General features: G+C 49.9%; 1 protein-coding gene across 2 annotated transcripts in view; it reads right to left on the reverse strand.

The window, feature by feature from the left end:
* Positions 1-15021, reverse strand: part of NOS1 (nitric oxide synthase 1) — a 51988-nt gene extending 36967 nt beyond the window's left edge. The window contains exons 1-2 of one of the 2 annotated variants that reach the window (XM_062590435.1): positions 14187-15021; positions 2617-2749 (exon numbers count right to left, since the gene is read on the reverse strand). In XM_062590435.1, coding sequence (XP_062446419.1) covers positions 2617-2749; positions 14187-14914 — 861 coding nt within the window. In that variant the 5' untranslated portion in view covers positions 14915-15021. Of the gene's footprint in view, positions 1-2616; positions 2750-12999; positions 13057-14186 lie in introns of those variants that run through there. The other variant, XM_062590436.1, reaches the window with a different exon arrangement.
* Positions 15022-16204: the final 1183 nt, after the last annotated feature.

Genomic DNA, 16204 nt, shown 5'->3' on the forward strand with positions numbered 1-16204 from the left:
ATCTCTGGGAAACAAGTGCCTGCGGGGTTAGTTTTGGAGGCATCCTGCAGCTCAGTCCAGCTGAGAAACCTGGGCTGGGATGCGGGTGTTTAGTGGAGACGACGCGTCGAGGTTGCTGTCGCCTTGACCACATCCAGCTTGGGAGAGCTGCTACAGAGGGAGCGGGGAGGCTGGCTGCAAGCTCTGGAGACTGCAGGGAGTATGTGAAAAAAATGAAACTGCTTCCAGCAGAGGAGGCATAATGATTTGGGGATAAGAAGGATAAAAAGAAAGCCTGCACATCTAATGAAAAAAAACAAAAATGAGTTTAATAGCAGCTTAAGACTGGGGATTTTAGCAGCCCTAACACAGAGAGAAATTAAGCTCTGAAAACAGAAGGTTATAAAGTGCTTATAGTAACAGACACACACATGCAAGGAGCTTAGCAAAGAAGGCAGAAACACACTCTTTTTCTACTGCCAGGGGAAAGGGACCCAAGTGTCACCTGTCCTTGGGTGAGATGGACTCGTGATACCTGCCACTGCGCATTAGGAAGGACACGGGGCTGCCCAGGGACGTCTTTGCAGAGGCTGAGCGAAGCGCGCTGCAGCTCTTGGACGCACCCACTTGCGTATGGCGACATACGGCGATACCCATGGTACAGTCACCCACGCTGCTGCGAGAGCTGGCGAGGGGAGGACAGCAACTGCTCCGAACTGAGCACTCAACACAGGTTGGCCAGAAATGGGCAGCAGATCTGACACGATCAGGATTATCTCAGGCTCCCTGAACAGCAGGTCTCACGTGCCCCACTTATGTCAGACACCTTGTGCACACTTTAAAAATGCACGTGAACGTCGCTCTGCTCAGGACTCCCAGGCAGACTGGTGGTGCTCCCAGCACAGCAGGAAAGGGGGACCTGGGAAGAGTCAACCCACCACAAGCAAGCCATCCCGTGAAATACCAAGCACCACCAAGCCCCATTCATCTCTGCTGATATGAAGAGATCTTGTCACCTCACTGAAGATACAGGATGTGGCCCTTAGAGTGCAGGCTGAGAGAGGCGGAGGTCCACTCTGCAGTGCAGAGCAGGCAACGCAAGGCATTAATGAACTCTATGCTGAGGAGTCAGGTCTCCAGGACAGTGTGAGGTGACCCCTGCCATAAGCTTCGCCCCAGGACACCGGCCAGCATGCTCCTCTCCCTTCCTTGCTCACAGGGTCATTTAGGTGATAACAGCATGTCCCGTTACCTCCCTGTTTCTGTGTTTGCATCTCATCTTAGTCTGGAAACTCTTCAGAAAAAGGAGAACATCTGTTGGAAGAACAGTGGGTCCTGGACCAGGAAGAGCTGCTGGACGCTGCAGGGGCGTTGATGCCAGGCTCGATATATGAGTGTTAACTACACTGTTTTGGCCCTTGCAAGTACAACAGCTCTGGCCTGCAGGCAGCACGTTAATGAAGAGGAGTGATACTGTAGCTCACTGGGAGCCAGGAAGAGGCATTGGCCAGTCCCATGTGGTGCTGCCCTTTCCACTGAGGAAGCTCCTGAGCTAAGGCAACGCTGATTTTCTTGGAAGTCTTCATGCCATCATTAATCTGTTTTTCTCCCCTCTCTTGGAAAATATTCCTTACTAAGTCACCCTGAGAAATCCTGTGGGGAGAGGGCAGGTGAGGAGACCAAATGGTCCCAGGACTGGTATCCCATGGTCCTGCCCCCGCTGCTGGTTAATCCCATCTGGGAGACACGTTTGGCTGAGCGGACTTGGCCGCACTGAGGTAACATCATGTTTTCCCCGAGGTGATCTTTCTGGCCTGGCAGGGACCGCCTTGCGTCTCTGGCTTTGCTACAAACGTGGAGTTAATCCACTTTTGGCAGGGAAGCCTGAGAATTTACGCTTGTGGAGAGCGCGGAGATGAAAAGGCACCGTACAACATATTAACTGAAGTGCTGTGTTGAATTGCCTTCATACAAATCAAAACGAGCTTAACAACATGACTCGGCTTTTCGCCGCGGAAAGTGACGGCGATCCCAAGAGAAGGTTTCTGAGAATGACCGCGTTACCCCTGTTTTCCCCACTGAGCTTCTGACCCTGTCTCAGCCCCTTTGCCTGGAGGAATATTGCTCTCCAGAGATGTACACCCTGGCTGAGCCGCAGCTTCGCTGCTCCCTCTCAGTACAGCCAAGGGGAATTTGGCTTGTGGCCCAAAGGGGCTCCGTGTCCCCCAGCCACACTGGGGCAGCTTGCAGGAGAGGGTGCCGGAGGGTGGGAGCATGGTGCCGTGGCCTTTGCGTTGGCACGCTCAAGGGCAGACCACAGCGTGGATCCCATGCCCTGAAACCATAGCTCCACCGAGGGGTGATTTAAGGAGCTTTGGGCCACCACGACATCTCTGCTGGCTGATGACCAAGAGCAGCTCTGGGCGCGACTGCGCAGGGAGCCTTGCAGTGTTTGCAGACACCTAAGCTACTCTGTGCTAGGTGCCATCCTGCCTGGTGCTGAGCTCCTTCCTCCCCCTTGAAATCAGGAGCCCCCATGGCAGCAAAGGGAGTCCTTTTGCGTTGTCCATACTGGGAGACCCACTAGATTAATTCTGAGCCCCCTCCCACCCATGGCAGCACGAGCAACGGTCTTACCTGCTCTGTTTCAGAGTAGGGGTTGTTGAGGACCACGGGCATGTTGCTCTTTCCCCACAAGTCACCAAACATGCGGTCGTTCTCCATCCGAGCAGGTAAGGGCTTCAGGGGCTTGTTTTCTCCTTCTCTGAAACTGAAGGGTTAAAAACCATGTGGGCAAGCGGGTTGTGGAGCGAAGCTTGGTGGGTGCCCAGGCCAGGGGTTTGGCGGGTGTGGGGCTGGCTCTGCGGGGCCACGCCAGCGGGCTCCTCTCGGAGCGAGCGATCGCTCCGAACTAGCTCACGCCACTCACGCAAGAGGGAAAACTTCAATGTTGCACCGAGGGAGGGGGAGGAAACGTTCTGCGTTGGCCAAGACAATGAATCACCTTCTACGAGGGCAACCAAAACACAATAGACATTTTCTCAGACAAACGAGTGCAAGAGCATTAAAGACATCAGGAAACCAGTGCCCTGTGTTGGCTGTGGGACTGAAGCCGTGTGCTTCTCCAAGCCTGGCACCCAAAGCCCACGCCAACTCTTAGCACCCCACCATCTGCACCGGTGGGGTTACAGAGCCGATCCTCTTCCTTCAGCAAAGCAAGCCGAGGCAATCCCCACGCCTGTGAAGACAAGTACGGAGCCAGAGGGAAGGAGAGGAGCGCGCACGTTTATCTGCAAAGCCTCATGGCAAAACCAGCCAGGTTTGCAGAGAGCCGGCTTGCGTTTATGCGCAGAGGAGAGGAAAAAACCCAGGAAAAAAGAGGTGGCTCCTGGGAGAGAGAGACAGCTCTCTCTCCTCTTCCTGACCTTTACAGATGCTGCAAATGCTTTTGAAGGCAAGGGATTTTACCCGGGTGAATCTGTTTGAGCAAACAGACTGCTTGCTTACACAAAGCTCAGTACATTTGTGAGGCTGGGGGAGCAAGGACGCTTCCAACACTGGCTGTACTGGCCAGCGCTCAGTTGAAGACTGGTATCACTCACAGCGTCTACATGCACAAAGCTCACCCCGCAGTCAGACCCACGCCACCAGCGCCAAAGGGACGGTGCGGAGTGCCCCGGTGCTGGCCAGATTTGGGCAGGAGCTTCCCAGCTGGATGGGTCACACCGCGTGGGGCCACAGGCTGCGACTGGCACAGCCTCGCCACTCACGGCAGCGCTGCCTTTGCCCTTGCTCAACAGACTACCAGGCTAACGCGCTCTGGCAATTATTTTGCTCCTGCTGTCAGTTCTTAAAAGTCTTCCAGATGCCCACTAAAGTCAGTAATGAGCCTTTCCATTAACAGCGGCAGGCTTTGGGCACTGACCAAAGGAGGACTCTCACACCCAAGACATAATTCACACCAACACCATGCTCTCGAAACAGTCTCTGGGAGACACACACATACTTACATACAAATTCAGATTCACCACCCACCTTGCCTCCAGCCTGTATCTTTAGGTACAGCTTATGCAAAATATTTCATTTACAGGCAATCTCCCTTTGTTCTAACTTTTCAGTATTTTTTTGTGTGTTTACAGAGCAATTTTCAGCTGCCAAAATATTACAGTAGGCTCCTGGCTATCTTCCAAACACTGCATGCCTTAGGGTGGAAGTGGCCAGCTTGGTGCAAGAAAAGATGCCTAAGTGCAACACGGGCAGCTTTTTGTTGAAATTACTCTTCTCTGCCATTCAGAGAAGAAAGTTGTTCTTAGCCAATTTGGCTTGCTTGAGTATGTAAAAGGGTTTTGATCAGATAAAATACAAAACAATTTCACCCGCTGTGATGTGCAGGCGAAGGCAAAGACAACAGGCCCCGTCTCTTTGTTAACTCTGAGTAACGGTGGCCGTGCTGCCCGCAGAGAGCACCCGGAGCAGGCTGCCCGGTGCTGCACCGTGCCTCGTTGCCCATCCCGCTGCACGCTTTTCCTGCCAGGGCCCTCGTGGCTCTGCTTCCTGCAGCAGCGATAAGTGCTCTGATGGCCAGAGACTGAAACGGAGGAGCGCAGCCTCCTCCACCCCGCTCAGAGCTCTGCACGGGGGGCTGAGACTCCCTTGCAATGCCAGTCCCGGCTCAGGCCCTCACTCCTGCGATATCTAACAACCCTTTGAGCTCTGGTGTCTCCCACCTGGGCTGTCAGGCATGGGATTCATGCTCCATCTGCCCTCAACTTATTGCCTGCAGAGCTGAACTGCTTATGAGAGGGAAGAGAAAAATCTCCTGCTAATCGTAACCCTGAGGCTCCTGAGCCCAGCTCAACCAAGCTGTACCTTGGGAAGTACCCACAGGAAGAAACAAGCCAGCGCTGCGTTAGTCCACATGGCCATGGCACCAGCCTTGATCTGGCTGCTTCTGGGGACAACCACAAGCCATTGATAGTCACTCTGCTGCCCTCTATCAGCCCACTTGAAAGGGGGAAAGGCAAAGTGTCTTGTTTGTCTCCATTTAGAGAATTTCTGGGTGCAAGACAGAATTAGCAGGATGAAAATCCAGCGGATCTACCTGTTTTCCCTCCAAGTCAAGCCCAGCTATTAAATCTCTCAAAAAATACTCATCTCCAGGGCTTCACACTGCCTTCTGGCCCTGAGCCCTATCATAGCCTCAAAATCCCAGGTTAGCACAGGAGAACAAACTTTGTTTCAATTGCAAAGTGAACCTGCATCTTCTGAAAAGCCTGTTCTCCCCAGCCAAATAAAAGGTAGCGTCTGTTTTACTGGTTGCAAATTACTGAATGAAATTCCTTGGAAAGCCAAGTGTCTTGTCTTGCCTTGTCTGCTGTACTCTGGGTGAGGTGAAACACCTTGTCGAGGAGGAAGAGGAGACTGTGTCTTTCATACAAAGTCCTCAGGTTTTCTGCATCTTTCTTTGACCTCTTTCAGGCTTTCCAGCAGCCTTTGGGCAGATCTGTCCCACAGACCTGCAAGCTTCCCAGCAGCAGTCTCTGGCTAGGGTTTGGTGATTTCAAGGACAGTTCTTCATATCTCTTCTGAGATGTCACCGAGCATTTCTCTTATCCCCCATGCAGAGATGACTGAAGTTGAAGGGAGAATGGAGGCAAGTGAAACACCACTGCAAGTCAACAAAAGGCCTCTCCTGTAGCTCAGACATGCTGATCCATATCTGATCCAGAATCAAGACATAAGCTCAAAATCCAAAAAGAGATGGAAGAAATCCCTCAGCTTTACCGGCTGAGAGGGGAAAGTGAGAGTTAGGAACCTCCTGGGGGCCAACAGTACCTCTCTAAGGGCACAGAGACACTTGGCCAGGCAGATCCCACCATGTCAGATATTCCACAGGCACCTCAAAAATGACAGTGAGCATATGCCTGCAGATGCCTGGCATGACCTGCTGTTTCCAGGAAGGCGTTTGCAAGCCCATCTAAATGGGCATCTGCAGATGTGATGGAATCTCAGAGATGAATCAATCAACTGGCAGCAGCAGCAGCTGGAGGACTCAGCTAGAAAGCTGCTCACGTAATCTCATTGTCTGCACACCAGCAAAACCATAAATGCTGGTACCTGTGCCAACGGCGTGGAAAAAGACCAGATGCTTGAATTAAGTCATCGCTGTAGTTGGCTACCTTGTGCATTACAAGTAGGATGAAATTGCTGGAGCTGGGCCCTGTTCCTGTTTGCTAGCCTCAAGGATCATCCCACAGTGAGATACATCATCCTGAGGAAAAAGGAGACATCAGAGGTGGGATGCTCAGGAGCAAATGCTGTGTCCCACTGTGTGTTTGCAATTGGTGCAGAAATGGGTTGCTTATTGCTATTCTTACTTGGCAGCCTTACAGCTGTGTACAAGAGAGCAAGGTGCTGCCCCCACACTTACTCTCTGCTAAAAGAACAGTCAAGTGTAGCTGCAACAAAACCATTAGGCAAAATTCTTGGTTATGCCTCTGGCACCTGTGCTGGTGTTGAGCTGGCATTTGGACTCTGTGCAGTGTTAGCTAAGGAGGCTGGAAGCTGTAGAGATGTCCATCCTTAGAAGACCTGCTGATGTGTGCTCCATGGGCTGTGCCAGCACTGACCTCTTCCAGAGAGGGAAAAAAATCAACTGCTTAATTTTACAAATATTTCCTGCACTTTTCTTGGAATCACCTTGCTTGTGAGCTCAGACAGGGATGCAAACAAGGCCTTTCAGGACAGTTGTTTTCCTCTCTTTGGTCTGACTACCCCAACTGGCAGCAGAGACGGAGTGACCTGCCTACTTTCATTCAAGGTGGTTTTTCTCACATGTCCTGGGGACACTGCTGAGATAGCCAAGATGCCTTGTCCAAACTCAGCCTCAATATAATGTTTTCAAAGGCACTTTGGTGATAGGTAAGCTGAAAGGGCTCTTCTCATAGGTTCCCAGATGGCCAGTGGAGAAAGCAAATTTCCCCCAAGAGGTACTTTAAAATAGCCATGTTAGACATCTGCAGCAAAGTTGCAGCCAAAGCAGCCTCTTCTTCTGCTACAAAGGGGAAAGAGGGGCTTTCACTAGACTTGGCTAACATCAGCCTTTGAAGAAATCCTCATGACTCACTTCCAAACCCAATCTAGTGTCTTTCAAGAGCTGGAACAAATCCTGAAGATGTTGTCCTCAGAGACACCTGTTTTTCTGAATGAAGTATCACTGTCCTAAATGCCAGATCCAAGATCCAAGGTTCTACTTTCTGGCCTTGGTTCCACTGACAGATCTATCAAATGCTATTTCAGCATTAGTAAGTTCTCTTGGATCCAGAGTAGATTTTTGAGAAGGGACTGAAGTTTAGGTCTTTTGTTTTCAAAGCAAAATTCTTTATTAAGAAAAGAAAGAGGAATCCTGCCATCCCCCACTCTTGAAAAGGCACAGCACCGGATTGCTGTCTCACCTCTGAAAGAGCATCTGGCTGTTTGGAAAAATGAGAGGCACCACTGCTTGCTTTTGACTAATTCGATGATGTTGCAGTGCTCAGAGTGATGAAGCAGAAAGAAAGTTGCTGAGACAGTCCTTTGAGAAATTTCTCCAAAGCCTTTCCAAATGGGGGGAAAAAAAAAACCACAAATGTGAACAAAAAGTTTGTCATTTTGCTCATTTGAATTTGCTTGGCAGAAAGATCTCTCCGATTTCCCACACAGAGATGAGAGGTACAACTAGCTGCTGCAATCCCCAGTGGCCAATTTGGTTGAACTGAGGAGGACTCTGAAGCCTGCACACCTGATGGCTCTCATGCCGTGATGCTGCTGTGCAGTGACCACAAGGCTGGGATGATGCTGGAGAGGAAGGACTCCTTCCATGTCCTTGTTCTGGCAGCTGAAAAGCCTGTGCCAGATACTGGGATTTGCCTGTCACACATGCACACACCACTTGCTCTGAACTGCAGGAGAGAAATGCCTCATTTTTTCCCCATCCTGGTTTGTCCTTGGGAACTGCTGCAAGGTTACCCTACCGGAGCACCATGCACTGCTTCCTCCTTATGGAGTAAATGGCTCTTCCTCGCCTGTTTTTTTGCCTCATGGAAAGCCATATTCCAGAGGACATTTCACCCTCAGAGGTTAATGTTTTTCTGCTATCATACGCCTGGGGCAGCCCACAGTCTGCAATGTTGAAAAACTTGCGGGCTACCGATTCCTCACCTCATTGCTGAAGGACTAAGACAGGACCTTGCATGGCAATGCACATTACACGGAGAGGCTGGAAAAGGGATCCACATTATGTGTCAGTGTGGAGCACCGCCTGGGATTTGCAGAGAGCAGAAGGTGGTGGAGCAGAATTCAGGAGGAAGCGGGGATGCCAGAAGCAGCCATAGGAGTAGCTTCAAGGGGTGGAATGCAGTTCTTGGAGATGGAGCAGGGGCAGCTTGCCCATGCAGCATGCTTTGAACAAAGTAGGTGACTGCAGAATGATCAAGGCAAGAAAGCACTTCTCAAACAAGAAAGGGACACGAGAACAGTGCTGAAAGAAGAGGACAAAAGCATCACTAATAAGCACGTGGTGTGGCAGAAGTGGACACCATGCCCTCCAGAGGCTGGGGGTATCGCTTGCCTGTGTCAAGAGCCAAGATTAGGAGCTAATGAGCTGAGCAAGTTGTGCAGAGCTGGTTCTGAGAGAGGTCGTGCTATGAAATACAAAGCTGCCAAATGCCGTGCATGGGTTGTGAACGCTGAAGACACGGGGGACAGATCCCAGAGCCCTGACCATCTCAAACTCCCACCAACACCATTTGAGGTGCCACACAGGCAAGCGCTGAGCTCAGGACAGTGCAGTCTGTAGAAGAGAGTGCTCCGGGGTGGTCCCCAAGAATTTAGGAATCCCAAGTGCACCATGGCTGGAATTACCACACTGTGGGGTTACTGTAGCCCTCTAATGACCCCGTGAGTGCTGAGCAAACCTAGTCAGCAAAGAGGAAGTCACACCACAGACTCACACTGTAAGCATCTAGGTACTGTGAAATTTTTGTTACTGACTGAGGCCATCTGTGTAACTGTGGTCTGGCATTGATCGATTGGATAATGAACTTAGCCTGGGAAGGATAAAAGAAAGTGAGCCACATACCTCTGGTGCAGACTCAGACTCTCTGTCAGCTGGCCTGCAGACCCGACAACCCACTCATCAGTGGGGCCGCTCCTGATGCCAACTGCCAGGGAGAACCTGAATCATCTTGGCACGGCTCGAGCATGATGAGAACAGCTCGGGGAAAACTATACCAGAGGGGTGGCCCATAAGGACAAGGAAATGGCAAGAGCGTTCATTGTACTGGGCATGCGAGGATGGTCGTTGTACCGTGTATCCGTGGCTTAACCATAAAGCTCTGATATGTGTATTCTATTTTTCGTTCTTTACTATACTTTTAGCTTTGCTATACTTGTAGACTGTCTGGTGTTAATTGTTTAGTGTTGTCCAGCATCAGTTGTAGGACCACTTAGCTCTAAAAAATTCTTATTCCTGACAAATGATGATCTCTTGAGTTCAGTGCAACTAACCTTGGAATCTGAAAGAACCCCCGATGCCGCTCCAGTAGCATATCACAGAGATTCAGCCACTTTCAGGTGCTACCTGTTCCTTCCCTGCCATGCCTTTCTAAACACAAAGAGCGTCCAGAGGATTTCAGCTTCAACATCTTATTTCAAGCTGGTGTACAAAGTGAAATGCAATTCAGGTCTCCCAGGAGGGTGCAGGCTCACACATGGCCCTTGAGACAGTCTGCTGGGGACAAAACACTAGAAGAACAGCTGTTCCAGGCATTTCAAGAAGCACCACACAACACGGACGGCTATGCTCACACCTGGTGCAGTGCCAGAGCACTTGGGTGGCAGAGGGTAGGCAGCCACGCATGCGACCAGTCACACTGACACTCTAGTGCCCGGTTTTGGGTACTGCCCCAACCTTTACACCTCTGTGAACTGAAAGAATCTCAGTGAAAGAGGAGCAACACCAGATTGAATAACTTCCCCAGTTTGCTGAGCAGAACAGGGAGCACAGCCAGGAAGGAGAGGCAAATAACCCAGGCTCTGGTAGCTTCCCATCCTGCTGGACCACTCTTCTAGGGCCCAAACACCACAATGTCCTCCAGGTGGTGGTGGGTCTCAAAGGGATGAGGGCATAAACATGACGATCTGCAAGAAGGACCTTGAACACTCTCTCCTGGGAGGGTGATCTGAGAGGTCTCTATAGGGGTATATATTCTGGTAGAACAGGCTGTGTGCAGACACAAAATGCCTCTCCAAATTAGACTGAGGTAGTCAGAGTGACGAGGAAGAAAAATTTGCAGAGGGAGAAGGGGAGTAAGGGGAGGGTTATTCACTGTCAAAGCTTCCTACTTCAACATTTTGCAGAGTGAAATAACATGATAGTTTCAGGGAACCTTTTCATTTCAGAGGTTTTAAAGTTTTGTGTCCAAGTACAGAATAATGAAGACATCAGAAATGCAAATGAAATGTTTTGAGCAACACAAAGAGATTTTGGCGGTGGCAAAGGAGGTGGGAGGAAGAGAATTTTCTTTTAGAGAACTACAAAATTATGGGGTTTGTTCCAATGCAGGATGGAGCCTGAAACCTTGAAACCCTTCATAAAACAGAATTCCTGCTCTCAGCACAGTTCTCCCTCTGAAGGCTGCTGATGCTGCTTTTTGGACCAAAACTGCCATGTTTCCATCATACTGTTCATGTTATGGAAAAGACCCAAGAAGAAAAATAAATGCTGGCAACTTGAGGGGGGGAGGAGAGAGGGGAGATGGGACATGACAATCTCCTTAGAGCCCAGGGGAAAACAGATCCACAGACCTAGGTTAGCTGGCAGTGAATGAATCAAACTCTATTTTTATTTTTTAGCCCACAGTGAGCCTCATGGTAGAAATGACAGTTCTCATCATACCTCGCTCCCCTCTTCCATGCTCAGTTTTATGACCAACTTCATCACAGATGGGTTGCCCCAGTAGCAGACATTTGACTATGGTTACAGCCCATCCCACGGGCACGCAGCATGTGCACAGGGAACCTTGTGAACTAGGGAGCTAGAAAATAACAGGGAGAAAATGCCAGGTCTTTTCAGGGGCAGCTGCCTGGGGAACACAGACCATGGGTGCAGGGGATGTAGATAAACTTATCTTTTTCAGTGCAATTTTAACAGCTTCCAATTTTCCTTAGATGTAACATTAGAGACATGGGCTGAAATCCCAACGCACTGAGTATAGTTTGAATCACTTTTGGCAAGCCCATCTTGAACAATAAGTGAATAACTTTAAGCTTGTATCATTCCTTTTTGCCCTAGGAAAGCTGTCAAAGCTCCGCGGGTAGGACTGGCTTTGACAAAGCACTGCTGGCTGTGGAGGTCAGCACCAGGCAAAGATGGAGGCAGAACAGCATTGGCCCCAAGGCCAGCATCTTCAGCTGGATCGATGGTCAAGTGACGTCTGCAGCTCAACCTTGAGAGAATGTTGAAGTCCCTTTGGACCCTTCTGGTATTTAGGTAGACCTCTAGTCCCGTTTTGACTAACATCAACACTGCTTGGTCTCTCTAGCCAGAAGTCACAGCCTAAGGCACGACAGCTGCATCAATCAGATAAGGGTTACTTATATTTCTGGACATTACTTTGGCGTCCATCAACACAGTATCCGTAGCTATGCACATGTATAGGCCAAGAAAACTCTCATGGTAGAAGAGCTCTACGATGCCCCAGCTCTGGCTGAGACCAAACAGAGCAAATGAATCATCTTCAGCACACCGCGGGAGTGGGAGGAGAGAGGGCTGGAGAGTGCCCTTTATCCTGCAGAGCAGCTCTCTGCAAGTTTCCCCTGCAGTGTACGTCCTTTCCTACTTCTCTGCTAAAGCTCAGGTTGTCTCTCTCATACAGAGTCCTACCGCAAGAGCAAAGCCGCAGGATTTATCAAACAGAAGTCTGAAGGCTAATTTTGACTGAAAAGTGGATTGTCAGGCCCAAAGTGCTTTCTTCCCCCGTCCCCCCCTTTTTTAAGGATTTTGAAAAATAAAGTAATCTTGAGTTTTGGTGAAGTATCCATATATTTTTGGCTCAAGGTCCATTAAATCTTTCAGTTTCAGCGAATTCAAGCTCTTTGGATTTCATTTTTTAAAGAATATATGAGATTATCCAAAGAAAAGCTACATTTTTCCTTCCTCTCCAGGCAGAACAGAACTTCCTAGGAGACTCTCCAGCAGATGGAATGGGACAGGGAGATGGGGAGACATGCACTGAAGGGTGAGGCTGTACCTTGCACCAGCCTTTGGGACTGTGCGGTCCATCACCCTGCCCCACGCCTGGGGCATCACTGGGCAACGACCCCCAGCTGCACACGCCCTCTGCCAGAGCAGACTGCAAAGGTGCAGATTAACAAAAGCACATATTTTCCCTGCTCAATACACTGCAGAGACCAAAGTATCCTTTCAAAAAAGAGCCAGACAAATCCTGCACGTTGAGGCCCGAGAGCGTACACCGCAGGCAGGGATGGCTGTCCCCGAGCTCACCCTGTCCCACTGCTCTTCCCTAGATATCTGCTACCAGCCACCGGCACGGAGCTGAGCAGATTTTTCTCTGACTCAGTTTGGCTGTCCTAATGTTCTTTGAGTAACTGTAGCCTCCTCATAAAAACTGCACAATTTGAGAGGACAGAAACAACAACACGAAAACATTCACCTGAAAAAAAAAAAAAAAAGATGACATATATAAAGTGTAGGTGTTAGTGTCTAATGGGAGCGATCTAGAGCTCACCATCTCCTTGCAGACCAACCTTGGCTCTGCCACTATTACCCACAGCGTGGTTTGCTGCTGTAGTGTCCCTGGCTGGGAATCCAGCCCACACTCCAGCTCCACTGCAGCCAAGTCCGGCTTTCCCCTCTCCCTGCTTCTGATAAAAAAAAGGAATACGTTTTGCCCTCTCCCCATAAGGAAATGGGCTTCTCTCAAACAAGCAGGCACAACAAGGAAACTAGAAGTTACCTACCCCACTGTCACCAGAAGGAGGTCACCACTTCAGTAAACCCTCCTGAATAACCCGGGCTTTTTCCTTCAGGCAGTAAATGAGGACGGCAACAACCTGCTGCAACGCTTAACACTACCAAAATGTGCTTGGGCACTTGGCAAAAAGCAACAGGAAAAGGCAAAGTACCATTGCTAATAAATGGCCAGCGGGAAAGGGTGCTGATACGAAAAAAATAACTACCAAAAATGTTCTTGCAAAGCCTGAGGGAGGTGCCTTGGCTCTGGGGTGATGGCGTCCCTCCGAAGGCATATCTTAAGGAAACAGCAGTCAGAGGATGATCAGAAAGGCAACCTCACATTCACGGCCCCTTGCAGGAACCGATATAAAATTGAACCTCTCACTTTCATCAGCATGACTTCACCTTCTTCAGAAGGCCATGGGGCAGGCATCCATGTGTAACAAGGGTGGGGTGCGCGCGCACACACACGCGCACACATATTGAAATAATTAAGTCGATCTAGAAACAGCAGAAGGGAAGAGCATGCAGCTCTGCCATTGCTTTCCATCCAGGGGTTGTTATTTCTGAGCTCCCTGGACGGAATCATTCCTCCTCCTTCCATAACCACAGAAAACCAGAGCGGCTGAGGCAGGTCCAGCTGCCCTTTTGTAGAACTCCCCGTGGCTTCATTTGGAGCCAGATTGGGCTTCTCTTTTTCCCTCCCAAAACCTGGAGCCCGATTGCAAAATAACACGGAAGATTTCAAAACCCATTTCTTTGGGGTCGATCTGACATTCCTTTTACTATTTGGACAGCAGATTTTAACTGGAGAGCTCCCAAGCAGAGTATCAAGGACAGCCAATACCATGAATCTTACTTGGTAAATGGGGAAACAGAGTCATGAGATTTTTGCCTAAAGGTTACAGCAAATATGCCCAGGACCATAGAACAGAAACAAATCTGAGTCCAGCCTGTGAGCTACCGTATCAAACTGTTAGGACCCAGGACACGCCAGTCTTGCTGTTTCTTTAACTTGCCATGCTTACACCTTTCTCCTGTTCTTCCATGAACAATTCCCCCCCTTTTTTGCATCCCTTCCTCTACCATAACTGAGATGGCAGCAGTTTCTGGACGGGTATCTACTAGCCTCTTTGGGTAGCAATAACCAGCACATTTCACCACAAGCAAAAAAAAGTATTTAGGGACTTACCAGTCCACCTGGACTTCTATATCTCTTGTCTCTACTTTGAGGGGTGCATCTCCATTGCTGTCCTTACTGCTGCTCTTCAGGAGATCCAAGACAGGCTCGATTTCTTTGAGCAGTTCATTATCTTCCACACCACCATTGAGGCAAAGGTGACCACAAGCACTGCCCTTCCCTTTCCCGGTGTCCTGCCCTTTCACGTCGGTAACAATGCCGTTAACATGGACTAACGGCTCTGCTTCCCGCCTGATCTCTCTAGCCCACAGGGAGCCCATGGTGTGGTCAGCTCCTGACAGTGGCTGCTCTTTGCTATGCAGGCTTGGGTTGGACAAGTCGACTGCCTTCGGAGTCGGGCACAAGGGCCTGGTTACACGGATGGTTTTTGGTGTCCCGTCACCAGCAAAAGTGGTCTCCAGATGAGTGGTGAAACCCTCGGGGCCCCGCAGAATGAGGACCACGTAAGTCTCAGAGGCAATGCTTCTCAGTATCTCCAGCGCAGTCTCATAGCTCATGTCCACCAGGGGTCTGCCATTGACAGCTAAAATGATGTCCCCAGCCTGGATGAGACCACTCTGCTCTGCAGCCCCTCCCCGGATCAGGTCTGAGATGATGACAGGTGGCTTGTTGACACGTTCCTTCACAAGGAAGCCGAGACCCCCAACCTTGCGCTTGAACAGCCTCACCGAGATGACGTTGGGCTGTATCTGCTGCACACTGAACACATTCTCTTCCATGGCAGCCCTCAGTCTTCGAGTCTGCAGGCCAGGACCTTGAGACCTGCTGAGCACAGAGAAACTCAGTGCCCAGAGCTCATCAACTGAGAAGCTTATCAACGTGAGGATGGGCTGGGCCAGGGAAGGCCCAGGGAAGGGAGAAACTTGCCTCACTGCAAAACTCCTCTGGCGTTTGGGTCCAGGCCGGTGTTTTGCTGCATACTCACTCCCGCCTCTCTCTTCCAATGCAGATAGCCCACAGAAAGTGAGAGCGTGTCGCTAGAGGGAAGCAAGCTTAGAAGCAGCCCGTACAGGTCTGGGCATCACTCGGCTGAGCAGAAGCTGGAGGGGACAACATGACTGCTTCAAGTCAAGCTCTGATTCTGAGCAGGGCAGAGAGGTGGAGGCAGTCTGCTCACATCATGGACATCCCTGCAGACTACTTCTCAAGCTGCAAATGGACCATGAGTTTCTTTATCTAGGAAGGAGGAAAAAAACCAAAAAAGAAAACAAAAAAAAAAAAAAAAAAAAAGGAAAAGAAAGAAGTGACACTGAGTATATGTAAGTATAGGCTTGATGCTGGGGTCTACATGCCATAGTCACTCACATACATCACCCAGTCCACACAGATGTCATCCCCCAGGCTGCATTTCAAAGAGAGGCTGCAGCCTCGGATTGCTCTGAGCACTATTTCCTCTGCTTTCCCTGCAAAAATCTCTGCCATCTGTTCATCAGGAGAAGCTAAAGCATTGCAGAGCAGGGAAGCCCTGGGAAGGGGCTGCTGGACAGCCTTGCTCTGACCCTCTCCTTTGCCATTTGGTCACAAGCAGAAAACACATGAGCAAGTTGCACCAATTGGTGGAGCTGCATGGAGCTCTGCAAAGATTTCTGCCATCTGAGGATCTTATCTCACCATGTTCATCAGAGTATCTTCAAAAACTTGCCTCTCTGGCAGAGATGGATGGAGGTGACAGGTAGGGGCCTTACATCCCTGTCCAGGATGAAATCTGTTTCACAGTCACCTTCACACAGAGTCCTTTCAGTGGGTCAGGAGAAAGAGTGGCACCCACAAGCAAAACAAGATGATAGAAGAGGACAGTCAGACCTCCTTACCTGAGTTACATCAAATTACTTGCAATGCCGTGCTTTTAAGCCTGGCTAAAGGGATCATAACCTCAGCCTGCTCAGTTCCTCTTCTTCCTTTATTTCAGCCGGGAAGGCTCTGGCGTGAAGATACAGGAGGCAAAACTGAATACCCCAATGCCAAACCCCGACAGCCAATTCTTAAGGCAGTTCCCAAACAAACTGTTT

Source organism: Rhea pennata, chromosome 17 (genome assembly GCF_028389875.1).
Source record: "Rhea pennata isolate bPtePen1 chromosome 17, bPtePen1.pri, whole genome shotgun sequence".
Lineage (NCBI taxonomy): Eukaryota > Metazoa > Chordata > Aves > Rheiformes > Rheidae > Rhea > Rhea pennata.